General features: G+C 41.3%; 1 protein-coding gene across 4 annotated transcripts in view; it reads left to right on the forward strand.

The window, feature by feature from the left end:
• The window catches only part of sipa1l1 (signal-induced proliferation-associated 1 like 1), a 209495-nt gene that overhangs the window by 108686 nt on the left and 86307 nt on the right, over positions 1–14502 (forward strand). For all 4 annotated transcript variants that reach the window (XM_072916279.1, XM_061987120.2, XM_072916278.1 and 1 more), the window contains exons 6-9: positions 1019–1207; positions 3752–3926; positions 6094–6197; positions 6334–6491. In XM_072916279.1, coding sequence (XP_072772380.1) covers positions 1019–1207; positions 3752–3926; positions 6094–6197; positions 6334–6491 — 626 coding nt within the window. The remainder of the gene's footprint in view (positions 1–1018; positions 1208–3751; positions 3927–6093; positions 6198–6333; positions 6492–14502) is intronic.

The raw sequence follows: 14502 nt of genomic DNA on the forward strand, positions 1-14502 counted from the left end.
AGCAAAAAAGGGTCATTTTCAGAACGAGTGAGGTAAACTGATGGATGCAGGTTGCTTTTCTTTGACCTAAATTACATTATATACATTATACATTACAAAAAAAAAATCTGTCCACAATTTTTTGCCCTAAAATACACATTGAGTTTATAAAGTGTGTTTTATCTGATTAGTCAATTAATCGAACAAACTAATCGCTAGAATGAGACATTTCGAATTCTAAACAAATTATACTTATGTACCAAGAAATTTAGGACAATTCTGTAACCAACATTTTGGAAACTGTCCTGTTTTAGTAAAACACGATCCATGGTGGAATTTAATTTTAATTTTATTTATTTATTTGATATGGCCAAACCATATTAGTAATTTTCAGCACCTGTCCACAGGAGGCTCAGAGGATACAGAATGTGTTAAAATGTAACCAAATACACAATGAATCAATTTTACAATTAATTAATAATATGTACATCAATTAATGCTGTGTGGAGTCCATTTCAAATAAATTCTGGTGCAGTTCGGTTCACTTGAGGTCAAATGTGAACATTTGAGTATGTTAAAGGAAATGCATTGGAAAAGCTGTCAATCTGCACTGCTCTCGCCTTCTGTGTGATGATAGCCTTTTGTAAAATCTAAGCTGATGAATATAACCGTGTAAAAAGAACCAACCTGTTTTACCCAGCAGACGCCATTTTGGTTTGGAATATTTTGAGTCCGGTCAATCAGGCTGCCCAATCAAGTCCTTACTGTTCTTTTACAGTGCCACAATAAAAATACCAGTTTGAAAACTTAGCTAAGCACACAGCAAAGTTTATACAAAAGTCGTACTAGACTATTTTAACTGAACTAAATGTGACAAGTGTGAAGAAGTGACATTGGACACAGACACACATCCATAATCTAGAATAGCTGGTTGGGTCACAGTTGTTGTTATCATATATACAGTAGTAGTGTGTATACATCTTTATAGTGCCAAATTGTATTAATTAAGACCATTTTTGTTTGGTTTTGTCACGTCCAGTTAAACACCCTGCGAGGCTCCATCATAGAAGATGCAGTGCCGTCGACGTCGAAACACGGCCTCGCACGAGGACTGCCCCTCAAAGAGGTGCTGGAGTACCTGGTGCCGGAGCTGAATGTTCACTGCCTGCGCTTGGCACTCAACACGCCCAAGGTCACTGAACAGTTGATGAAGCTGGACGAGCAGGGGGTAAGCAGGAGTGAAAAGTGCTTTGAAACATCACTTGATCAGCGTCTTGCTAAACTGTAATAAGCGCAATACAGTGGAACCTCCTATTTACGAATGTAATTGGTTCTTGAACATGGTTTGTAAATAGAAAAGTTTGTATAGTGAAGCATATTTCCTCATAAGAAACAATATAAACATGAATAATTTGTTCTAGCCTCAACAAGAGTCCCCGTTTTATTAAAAAAATTAACACTTTGAAGACACTGTATGTGTACTTATGTGTGTGTGTGTGTGTGTATATATATATATATATATATATATATATATATATATATATATATATATGTATGTATGTATGTATGTATGTATGTATGTATGTATGTATGTATGTATGTATGTATGTATGTATGTGTGTGTGTGTGTGTGTATATATATGTGTATGTATATATATGTATGTGTATATATATGTATGTATGTGTGTGTATATATATATATATATATATATATGTATGTGTGTATATATATATACATATATGTATGTATTTGTATATATGTATGTATTTGTATATATATGTATATATATATATATATACACATACATATATATATATATATACATATATGTATGTATGAGTGTGTATATATATATATATGTATATATATATATATATATATATATACATATATGTATGTATATATATATATATATATATATATATATACACACATATATGTATGTATATATATATATATATATATATATATACATACATATATACATACATATATATATATGTGTGTATATATATATATATATATATATATATATATATATATATATATATATATATATATATATATGTATATATGTATATATATATGTATATATGTATATATATATGTATATATGTATATATATATGTATATATGTATATATATATGTATATATATATATATATATATATATATATATGTATATATATATATATATATATCCATCCATTTTCTACCGCTTATTCCCTTTGGGGTCGCGGGGGGCGCTGGAGCCTATCTCAGCTACAATCGGGCGGAAGGCGCCGTACACCCTGGACAAGTCGCCACCTTATCGCAGGGCCAACACAGATAGACAGACAACATTCACACTCACATTCACACACTAGGGCCAATTTAGTGTTGCCAATCAACCTATCCCCAGGTGCATGTCTTTGGAAGTGGGAGGAAGCCGGAGTACCCGAAGGGAACCCACGCAGTCACGGGGAGAACATGCAAACTCCACACAGAAAGATCCCGGGCCCGGGATTGAACCCAAGACTACTCAGGACCTTCGTATTGTGAGGCAGATGCACTAACCCCTCTTCTGCCGTGTGTATGTATGTATGTATGTATGTGTGTGTGTGTGTGTGTGTGTGTGTGTGTGTGTGTGTGTGTATATATATATATATATAATATATATAGTCGAGGTTTCTGTGGTTTATCCGTTATACAGTGCTCAATACTGGGTTAGAGCGGAATATACGTTAGGTCAGGAAAAAACACAGGCTATATCATCCCTACATGCCTGTATCGCAGGTTTCCCTGCCCGTCAGGGGATTTTATATAAAATATATGATATATAAAATCCCCTGACGTCAGGGGATTTCATATAATATATAAAATATATAAATATATAATGTATAAAATCCCCTGACGAGCAGGGAAACCTGCGAACCAGACTTGTAGGGATGATGTAGCCTCTGTGTTTTTTCCTGACCTAACATATGTATATATATATATATGTCTGCAATGTATACTATCTTTCTTCCACAATGTATACCGTCAATACGCGTGCACACAAACAAGTCCCTTTCTCAAAAACGTTAACAACCATGTTGCAACAATAATGAAGAAATAGTTAAAATCTTTTTTACCTTGCTGTCAGCAAACGGCAGGCACACGAAGCGCAGAAGGGAGGGCAGACAAAAAGTGGAGGGGGCAGGGAGGAGAGGCAGTGTGTGTAGGTTCCATCTTTTCACTAAGTCTAAGTCCACAGCGATTCCCTCCTTCTTTCCAGGCTGGTTTGTTTGCTTTTTGGATCCATATTGAGTAAGCAAGATAGACAAAACCTGGTGAATGTATTAGAAAAGAAACACACGCTGAACCAACTGGGTAAACAAGATGTGACGTAGGGGGCTCCGCCTCTCCAAAATGGTTGCGCCTTGTGTTTACTGTACTGCTATCCCCAAAATGGCTGCACCGTGAGGCTTCCAGCGGCGCACAAAATGAATGATCGAGACATGGTTCACACACAGAGGCACATTAGGCTCGATCTGAAAGTTTGTAAATCGAAAAGTAATTGGGGAGTTCGTAAACCGAGGTTCCACTTTAGGTCTATGGATAACTTGACTGAAGTAGCAGTCACATAGTAACGTAAAACAGCAATAAACACACACACAGGTGCAATCATTAACAGCCGAACCCTGAAAATGTTGTGTTGACGTTTTCAACATTCATTTTCTTCGGAAACTGCACCGTGACCACTCACAGTACACCATCTGAAAGAAGTTTACTGTGTTCTTCCGGACACAGCTGAGTTTCCAGCGAAAGGTGGGGGTGATGTACTGCATGGCGGGCCAGAGCAGCGAGGAAGAAATGTATAACAACGAATCAGCTGGACTCGCATTGGAGGAGTTCCTCCATCTTTTGGGAGAGAGGGTTCGACTCAAAGGCTTTTCCAAGTACCGGGCCCAGCTGGACACCAAGAGTATGTACTTCTAATGCATGCCAAAATAAAACAAATACATATATATATTTTACATACAAGAGCCTTAAGCTGCAGGTTTTATAGTGTAAGAGGCCCAGCAGCTTGAGAAATAAAAAGTTTTTTTAAAACCTGTATAGCTAACTTCTGTTATATACTTTTTCGTGTCTATGCTGAGGGAGTAAACACATTCTGCAGTGAGCAGAAAACGTTCCAAAATCCCCATTTCTTATTAGCCTTCCACAAAAAAAATCAAGTATATTATTATTATTATTACTAGAGATGTTCCAATTAAGGGATTGGATCAGGGGCCTTTACTGCAGCTGTGTCCCAGTGTTAACCTCGCACATTTGCCTAAACTCTGAACCATGTTTTCGAAACCCAGTACCTGCTGTCACTTTGCGAGGAGATGTCCTGAGTTGTAGTTCCTACCAGGCACCAGGACTTGTTTGGAATAAGATTTAGGTTTAGATTTAACATTTAGTGCTCCCTTTTAACATTTAGCGCTCACATTTAGATGTGTTTTTAAAATTTAGGTTTAGACTTAACATTTAGGTTTAGATTTAACATTTAGCGCTCACATTTATATTTAAGATTTAGGTTTAGATTTAACATTTAGTACTCACATTTAACATTTAGCGCTCACATTTAGATTTATTTTTTACGATTTAGGTTTACACTCAACATTTAGGTTTAGATATAAAATTTGGGTTTAGATTTAACATACAGATTTACATTTAACATTTAGGTTTGGATTGAACATTTATCACATATAGATTTAAGATTTATATTTAACGTTTAGGTTTAGATTTAAGATTTTGGTTTAGATTTAACATTGGTTTAGATTTAAGATTTTGGTTTAAATTTAATACTTAAATTGGGGCGGTATAGCTCTGTTGGTAGAGCGGCCGTGCCACCAACTTGAGGGTTGCAGGTTCGATCCCCGCTTCTGCCATCCTAGTCACTGCCGTTGTGTCCTTGGGCAAGACACTTTACCCACCTGCTCCCAGTGCCACCCACATTGGTTTAAATGTAACTTAGATATTGGGTTTCACAATGTAAAGCGCTTTGAGTCACTTGAGAAAAAGCGCTATATAAATGTAATTCACTTGACTTGACAAATTTAGATTCAACATTTAGCGCTCACATTTATATTTAGATTTAAGATTTAGGTTTAGATTTAAGATTTAGGTTTAAATTTAACATTTAGGTTTGGACTTAACATCCAACATATAGATTTATATTTAAGATTTAGGTTTAGATCTAACATATAGATTTGTATTTAACATACAGATGTTTATTTAAGATTTAGGTTTAGATACAATATTTAGAGTCAACATTTAATTTAAACATAAAGGTGATGATAATTAGCTAAATCTGAGAAAAGTTAGTTAAATTAGAAAAATATATCTACTAGAAAAGTGTGACTGAACTTTTACATTCGCCGCCCCATATTATTGTGTTTACTTATTTGCTATCTACATGTTTACTTCTACAATGTCAAAGTATAGGATCAGAGGCCAAATATGTTGATTGGGACATCCCAAACTTTGATTTATTTTGTTTTATTGTAGGTATATCTCACGTGAAAGGAATAATTAGGTTAAACAATGAAAATATATCAATTAATTATGTTGGTGAGCCACGGTTCACAGTATGAAGTCTGGGGCTCAACAGAAGGGGTCCTGGCAGCTCAAACTATCTAAACAATTTAGTACATTGATGACAAAAGTACAGTTCCAAGTGCCAGCAAATGCACAGCTGCCAGACACTGGAGGTGTAGGAGTACATTGAGACACTCTTCTTGGGGAGCATTTGGCTTCTAAAAATACGCATGTCATCAATAATTGGTGTTGTTCACATCTGGCACGTTACTACCTGGATGAATAAGTGATCCATTTATACAGGGTGTGGAAAGCTACACAGAGACAGAATAATGGGGAGGCCTATTAGAAGAACAGCTCCATCACTATTTGCATCCTCTGAGAACCAACAGTTCGTCACCATTGATTCTGTTGTCATTAAAACGGTAAACGGTCTCACAGGAAATCCTATTTTACAAAGTTTCAAAAGTTCTTTTTTTTAATGGACCTACTTGTGTAATAGCTGGGATGTGGGTCTAATTGACTGTTGGGATTGGCAATTTCACAGTCAATTGTGTTTCTTGCAGCTGACTCAACTGGCACTCACTCCCTGTATACCACACATAAGGATTATGAGCTCATGTTCCACGTTTCAACCATGCTTCCCTACACGCCCAACAATAAACAACAAGTAAGTACGGCTTCGGCCTTTCAACTGCATTGCTAACTTGGTGTCTGTCAAATTCATTTGCTTCATGTAATTGTCAAAGATTGAAAAAGGATTGTAGCTAACCCTGCTTTCTTCTCTCGTTCTTGGCTATTTCCAGCTCCTGCGGAAGCGCCACATCGGGAATGACATCGTCACCATTGTGTTCCAGGAGCCAGGAGCGCTCCCCTTCACCCCCAAAAACATCCGTTCACACTTCCAACATGTCTTTTTGGTCGTTCGGGTACACAATCCCTGTTCTGACAACACCTCCTACAGGTGAGCACCCCCTAAGCTACATCTACAGTATGAAAGGAAAAGAAGGCATGAATTGAGACCTTTTACTGCATTTTCCATTGACTTTAAACAGAAGCTAATCACCCAACTTGATTTCTGTATTTTTCGGACCATATGGCGCACTGGATTAATATCATAATAACTCTCAGGGAATCCTTCAATGTTATGAACGTTATAGGTCAGAGGACCCAATAGGGTCTCAGTCATTAAAGTTGTATAAGTAATTCATATATATATATATATATATATATATATATATATATATATATATATGTGTATATATATATGTATATATATGTTTATATTTATATATATGTTTATGTATGTATGTTTATATATTTATATATATGTTTATGTATATATGTTTATATATTTATATTTATATATATATGTATATATATATATACATATATATATATATATATATATATATATATATATATATGTATACATATATTGCTGATAATATAAATATATTATATTAATATAAATAAATATATATATATATATATATATATATATATATATATATATATATATATATATATATATATATATTTATTTTACATTCAATCTAAGTCAACTTCAGATCTAGCCGTTAATATACACTTTTCTATGTTTTTTGTTTTATGCCCTTTTTGTCAAAGGAAACACCTTTTTGTAATGGCAAAAACACACACTTTGCAATATACCCCCATACATTAATATTTGTTTTTTTACTTTTTTTTACTAATGCTTAAAGCTGTAGATCAACTTCAGATCTATCCATTGATATTTAAGTTGTTGTTATTTTTTTATGTTTTTGTATGTTTTATACCTTTTGTCAAAGTAAAGCCTTTTTTTGTATGGCATAAACAAAAATTATGCAAAATTTTCCCTCCAAAACTCAGAAGTCAAATATTTGATTTGAATTAGTTGTAGCCTTAAAGGGGTCATATTATGATTTTTTGTTCTACATTTAAAACACTTCCTTGTGGTCTACATAACATGTAATGGTGGTTCTTTGGTCAAAATGTTGCATAGATTATGTTTTACAGACCATCTTCAAGTCACTTTCTGACCTTCGCTCTGGGATGCACCGTTTTATTGGCGGTCTCATTTACGTGCCTCCACTTCGACAGTCTTTTCGCCATTTCTGTTGTAGATTTTAGCACTTCCATAGCGAGTCTACTGACAGATAAAAGTTAGAACTTTACGCTACTTTATATTAGAAATGGCAACCACGGAGATTAAATGCCTCACAACAAGAGCATAGAGAAAAAGAAGGAACTTATTGACTACGGCGCGGACTACAATGGTGGACGCACGCACATTTTTGGAACTTATGCAGATAGGTAAGAAAAATTGGTCTTGCATAATATTGCGAAACAAAACACCAGATATATCTCCTAATATGTGCCATTTTGCGGTCCTTATACACACATCATAATAAAACGGTGCGACTTCGTAGCTGACCAAAGTCGTATTAAAACATTTTGACAGATTTTTGAGCGCAGTGTGTAATGTTCTATATTCTCAATGAAACATCAAAGTTTTGGTGCTGATTGCTTACAGGTACTTGCTAGCCTCATTTATTGAACAAGCAGTCCACACGTATCTCTCCACTGAATTTTTACACAAACATTTTGCGAGCCATTTTTTTGTCTCAATTTAAAAATAAAAAAAAAATCCATCCATCCATCCATTTTCTTCCGCTTTTCCGAGGTCGGGTCGCGGGGGCATCAGCCTAAGCAGAGAAGCCCAGACTTCCCTCTCCCCAGCCACTTCGTCCAGCTCCTCCCGGGGGATGCCGAGGCGTTCCCAGGCCAGCCGGGAGACATAGTCTTACCAACGTGTCCTGGGTCTTCCCCGTGGCCTCCTGCCGTTCGGGTGGCATCCTGAGCAGATGCCCGAACCACCTCATCTGGCTCTTCTCAATGTGGAGGAGCAGCGGCTTTACTTTGAGCTCCTCCCGGATGACAGAGCCTCTCACCCTATCTCTAAGGGAGAGACCCGCCACCCGGCGGAGGAAACTCATTTCGGCCGCTTGTACCTGTGATCTTGTCCTTTCAGTCATAATCCAAAGCTCATGACCATAGGTGAGGATGGGAACGTAGATCGACCGGTAAATTGAGAGCTTTGCCTTCCGGCTCAGCTCCTTCTTCACCACAACGGATCGATACAGCGTCCGCATTACTGAAGACGCTGCACCGATCCGCCTGTCGATCTCACGATCCACTCTTCCCTCACTCGTGAACAAGACTCCGAGGTACTTTAACTCCTCCACTTGTGGCAAGAGCTCCTCCCCAACCTGTAGATGGCACTCCACCCTTTCCCGGGCGAGAACTATGGACTCGGAGGTGCTGTATCTCATCCCAGTCGCTTCACACTTTGCTGCGAACCGATCCAGTGAGAGCTGAAGATCCTGGCCAGTTGAAGCCATCAGGACCACATCATCTGCAAAAAGCAGAGACCTAATCCTGCAGCTACCAAATCGGAACCCCTCAACGCCCTGACTGCGCCTAGAAATTTTGTCCATAAAAGTTATGAACAGCATCGGTGACAAAGGGCAGCCTTGGCGGAGTCCAACCCTCACTGGAAACGGGTCCGACTTACTGCCGGCAATAGGGACCAAGCTCTGACACTGATCATACAGGGAGCGGACCGCCACAATCAGACAGTAGTCCGATACCCCATACTCTCTGAGCACTCCCCACAGGACTTCCCGTGGGACACGGTCGAATTCCTTCTCCAAGTCCACAAAGCACATGTAGACTGGTTGGGCAAACTCCCATGCACCCTCAAGGACCCTGCCGAGAGTATAGAGCTGGTCTACCGTTCCACGACCAGGACGAAAACCACACTGTTCCTCCTGGATCCGAGGTTCGACTATTCGGCGTAGCCTCCTTTCCAGTACACCTGAATAGACCTTACCGGGAAGGCTGAGGAGTGTGATCCAACGATAGTTGGAACACACCCTCCGGTTCCCCTTCTTAAAGAGAGGAACCACCACCCCGGTCTGCCAATCCAGAGGTACCGCCCCCGATGTCCACGTGGTGTTGCAGAGTCTTGTCAATCAAGACATCCCCACAGCATTCAGAGCCTTAAGGAACTCCGGGCGGCTCTCATCCACCCCCGGGGCCTTGCCACCGAGGAGCTTTTTAACTACCTCGGCAACCTCTGCCCCAGAAATAGGAGAGCTCACCACAGATTCCCCAGACACTGCTTCCTCATAGGAAGACATATTGGTGGGATTGAGGAAGTCTTCGAAGTATTCCCTCCACCGATCCACAACAGCCGCAGTCGAGGTCAGCAGCACACCATCCTCACCACACACGGTGTTGACAGTGCACTGCTTCCCCCCCGAGGCGGCGGATGGTGGTCGTTTTCCATGGCTTCCCCAAACTCCTCCCATGTCCGAGTTTTTGCCTCCGCGACCGCTGAAGCCACACTTCGCTTGGCCTGTCGGTACCTGTCCGCTGCCTCTGGAGTCCCATGAGCCAAAAGGACCCGATAGGACTCTTTCTTCAGCTTGACGGCATCCCTCACCGCTGGTGTCCACCAGCCGGTTCTAGGATTACCGCCACGACAGGCACGAACCACCTTGCGGCCACAGCTCCAATCAGCCGCCTCGACAATAGAGGCACGGAACATGGTCCACTCGGACTCAATGTCCAGCACCTCCCTCGTGACATGTTCTAAGTTCTTCCGGAGGTGGGAATTGAAACTCTCTCTGACAGGAGACTCTGCTAGACATTGCCAGCATACCCTCACAATGCGTTTGGGCCTGCCAGGTCTGTCCGGTATCCTCCCCCACCATCGGAGCCAGCTCACCACCAGGTGGTGATCGGCAGAAAGCTCTGCCCCTCTCTGCACCCGAGTGTCCAAAACATGAGGCCGCAAATCCGACGACACAACTACAAAGTCAATCATGGAACTGCGGCTGAGGGTGTCCTGGTGCCAAGTGCACATGGACACGCTTATGTTTGAACATTGTTTGTTATGGACAATCCGTGACGAGCACAAAAGTTCAATAACAAAGCACCACTTGGGTTCAGATCCGGGCGGCCATTCTTCCCAATCACGGCTCTCCAGGTTTCACTGTCGTTGCCAACATGAGCATTGAAGTCCCCCAGCAGAACAAGGGAATCACCCGAGGGAGCACTCTCCAGTACTCCCTCAAGGGAAGCCAAAAAGAGTGTGTACTCTGAGCTGCTGCTTGGTGCGTAAGCACAAACAACAGTCAGGACCTGTCCCCCCCCACCCGAAGGCGGAGGGAAGCTACCCTCTCGTCTACTGGGTTAAAGTCCAACGTGCAGGCTCTGAGCCGGGTTGCAACAAGAATTGCCACCCCAGCCTGTCCCCTCTCATTGCTTGCAACTCCAGAGTGGAAGAGAGTCCAGCCCCACTCGAGAGAACAGGTTCCAGAGCCCTTGCTGTGCGTCAAAGTGAGTCCGACTATATCTAGCCGGAACTTCTCCACCTCGCGCACATGCTCAGGCTCCTTCCCTCCCAGCGAGGTTCCACGTCCCAAGAGCTAGCTTATGTGGCCGAGGATCGGACTGCCAAGTGCCCCGCCTTCGGCTGCCGCCCAGCTCACACTGCACCCAACCTCTATGACCCCTCCCATGAGTGGTGAGCCCATTGGAGGGGGGACCCACGTTGCCTCTTCGGGCTGAGCCCGGCCGGGCCCCATGGGGACAGGCCCGGCCACCAGGCGCTCGCCATCGTGCCCCACCTCTGGGCCTGGCTCCAGAGGGGAGCCCCGGTGACCCGCGTCCGGGCGAGGGAAATCTAGATCCTCGATTTGTACTTTTCATAAAGGATCATTGGGACACGCAAACTCCTCTACCACAATAATGTGGCAGCTCAGAAAGGACGAAAAAAAATCAGTTTCACAAAATTCAAACGCAAAAAATTCACTTACATAAATTCAGTGTCAAAAAACATGCTTTCGTAAGAAAGACACAAATTAACCTCCATACCACTCTACATAGCAACTGACGCTGTGGGCAAATTTGTAATTGCCACAAAACACATTTTAAGATATTAAACACTCTACTGCCATATGGCGGCTAAAGTGGATAGCGCAACCCCCAAATTCATCACGTTTCATGTATCAGGTAAACCGTGACCAATAGGGCCATATGAATCCCCTTCCTATGGAAGTGTGCCAATTAAGCCATAGTCTTTTCCACGGCGACTGCTAAAATAGTGTTCCTCCCACTCGGCCTCAGAAAGATTTTGTCTGGTTTTAATCACAGCAAGACAGTAAGGGCTCTCTATTCCTCATGATTTATTCCCACTTTGACAGAGATGTGGAATATAAAATACAATTTACCAGCCTGGAGTACTTTTTAAGACATAATGAACATGCTGCCCTTTTTTTTATTTCCTGTTTAGAACTGATATGAGAGACATCCTATTCTCTGCTTCTCTTTTTCTGTTATCTTTTTTCTTTCTGTCATTGCTGCTTATCTCGCTCTGGCTTTTTCTTCCTTTGCCTATCTTTTAATGGGTGTTTTAATTGCTGTCAGGGCACATTGTGTGAGGTCTTAATTGTGTACCCCATGGTGCCACATCGTTACTTAGCAACAAGCACACACATGAACGAAGAGGCTTGCTGTTGAGCCAATTCTGTATTAAACATGCCTTCTGTCGATCGCCGATGTGCATTCAGTGCCTTTAGGCGAAAATTATTTTAACCTTATTTTTTTTACTATGAAAGAGCGGTGGTAAATATAACGCACACGTAGCCTTTTCGCACATGCTAGCCTCCCACTGCACTGGGTGTTATTGACATGTTCTCGCTTGTGACCCGGCCCAGGAGGCAGCAGATTGTGAGTACTGGATGTGTGCATTTGCCCACACGCTGTGGATTTATAAGACTGAAAATCACTGGAACTACACAAGTGTGGTGCCTTTGATCTAGTTTTGGCAAGCCTCTCGCCCCACAGTCGCCTTGCAAGCGTAGCAATTTGTGCCGCTCTGCATTCTTGTCCTTCTCGCCGACTGTCACCCTTCAAGTTAATGCTCACGCTCGCCATGCCTCCTATTCACTACGGCGAGCACTAAGCTCTTTTCCCTCCCCTTCACTTTGCCCTGCGTGAGTCACAGGTCTTTGGTTGGACTGACTCACAGGTGTTTTGAGCACGAGTGCTTTCAGAGGTGCAGTTGAGTGTATTGAGTGATATTTGTAATGATGAAAAGCGATAAGCATAAAAGGTCACATTTTTGATGTGGAGTCTGTGCAACCCGCTTGCAACTACTTTGGCTTCTAATTTTTAAGATGCCCGGTCGTGGCTACCAAACATCTTTTCTATGTCGTTTTCATAAAACTGTATGGCTCTGTGATTTCCACGTGGACGTAATGCAGAATTGTTCAATAAAAACGGCATCTACTGGAATTTTGCATTTCATCACAATGCCTATGACAAGAACACATATGTTCTTTTTTTAATGCATTGTAACTCGTAAATAAACTCTAGCAAAAGTCAGCTAACAACAGGGGTCGCTTTATCCGGCCTATAAAGCGCTCTAAAAAACCTCCATCAATGTTTTATTATATACACGCTGTAAGTATATATGTAATGTAGTAACAGGCACATTCATAATAACTTGTAATATTTACATATTTTGCTCATTTTAAGCATACGGCGGCACATCACAATGTTCGCTTTTCCCTTCAAACGCAACAACACTACTAACCATGGCAGACTTCATGAGAGACAGCAAAGACTACTTTGGGACAAATGACGATCCAGAACCTTATATTTTTGAGCCTGAATATAAAGAGGATGAGCTACAGGTTTTAGAAGCTGTGTGCTAAACAGATCCAGCTTTTGTGGAACACTAAGCATCATGTTGCACTAGGGATGTATATGGTTAGCATTTAATTGGTACGTACCCTTATCGTTATTCTTTATCGATACTGGTATTTATTGGTACTTTTTTTTTTTAAAGGCCTACTGAAATGCGATTTTCTTATTTAAACGGGGATAGCAGGTCCATTCTATGTGTCATACTTGATCATTTTGCGATATTGCCATATTTTTGCTGAAAAGATTTAGTAGAGAACATCGACGATAAAGTTTGCAACTTTTGGTCGCTGATAAAAAAGCCTTGCCTGTACCGGAAGTAGCAGACGAGTAGCGTGACATCACAGGTTGTGGAGCTCCTCACATCTGCACATTGTTTACAATCATGGCCACCAGCAGCGAGAGCGATTCGGACCGAGAAAGCGACGATTTCCCCATTAATTTGAGCGAGGATGAAAGATTCGTGGATGAGGAAAGTGAGAGTGAAGGACTAGAGGGCAGTGGGAGCGATTCAGATAGGGAAGATGCTGTGAGAGGCGGGTGGGACCTGATATTCAGCTGGGAATGACTAAAACAGTAAATAAACACAAGACATATATATACTCTATTAGCCACAACACAACCAGGCTTATATTTAATATGCCACAAATTAATACCGCATAACAAACACCTCCCCCCTCCCGTCCATATAACCCGCAAATACAACTCAAACACCTGCACAACACACTCAATCCCACAGCCCAAAGTACCGTTCACCTCCCCAAAGTTCATACAGCACATATATTTCCCCAAAGTCCCCAAAGTTACGTACGTGACATGCACATAGCGGCACGCACGTACGGGCAAGCGATCAAATGTTTGGAAGCCGCAGCTGCCTGCGTACTCACGGTACCGCGTCTGCGCATCCAACTCAAAGTCCTCCTGGTAAGAGTCTCTGTTGTCCCAGTTCTCCACAGGCCAATGGTAAAGCTTGACTGTCATCTTCCGGGAATGTAAACAATGAAACACCGGCTGTGTTTGTGTTGATGCAGTCGGCCGCAATACACCGCTTCCCACCTACAGCTTTCTTCTTTGCTGTCTCCATTGTTCATTGAACAAATTGCAGAAGATTCACCAACACAGATGTCCAGAATACTGTGGAATTTTGCGATGAAAACAGACGACTTAATAGCTGGCCACCATGCTGTCCCAAAATG

Source organism: Nerophis lumbriciformis, linkage group LG26 (genome assembly GCF_033978685.3).
Source record: "Nerophis lumbriciformis linkage group LG26, RoL_Nlum_v2.1, whole genome shotgun sequence".
Lineage (NCBI taxonomy): Eukaryota > Metazoa > Chordata > Actinopteri > Syngnathiformes > Syngnathidae > Nerophis > Nerophis lumbriciformis.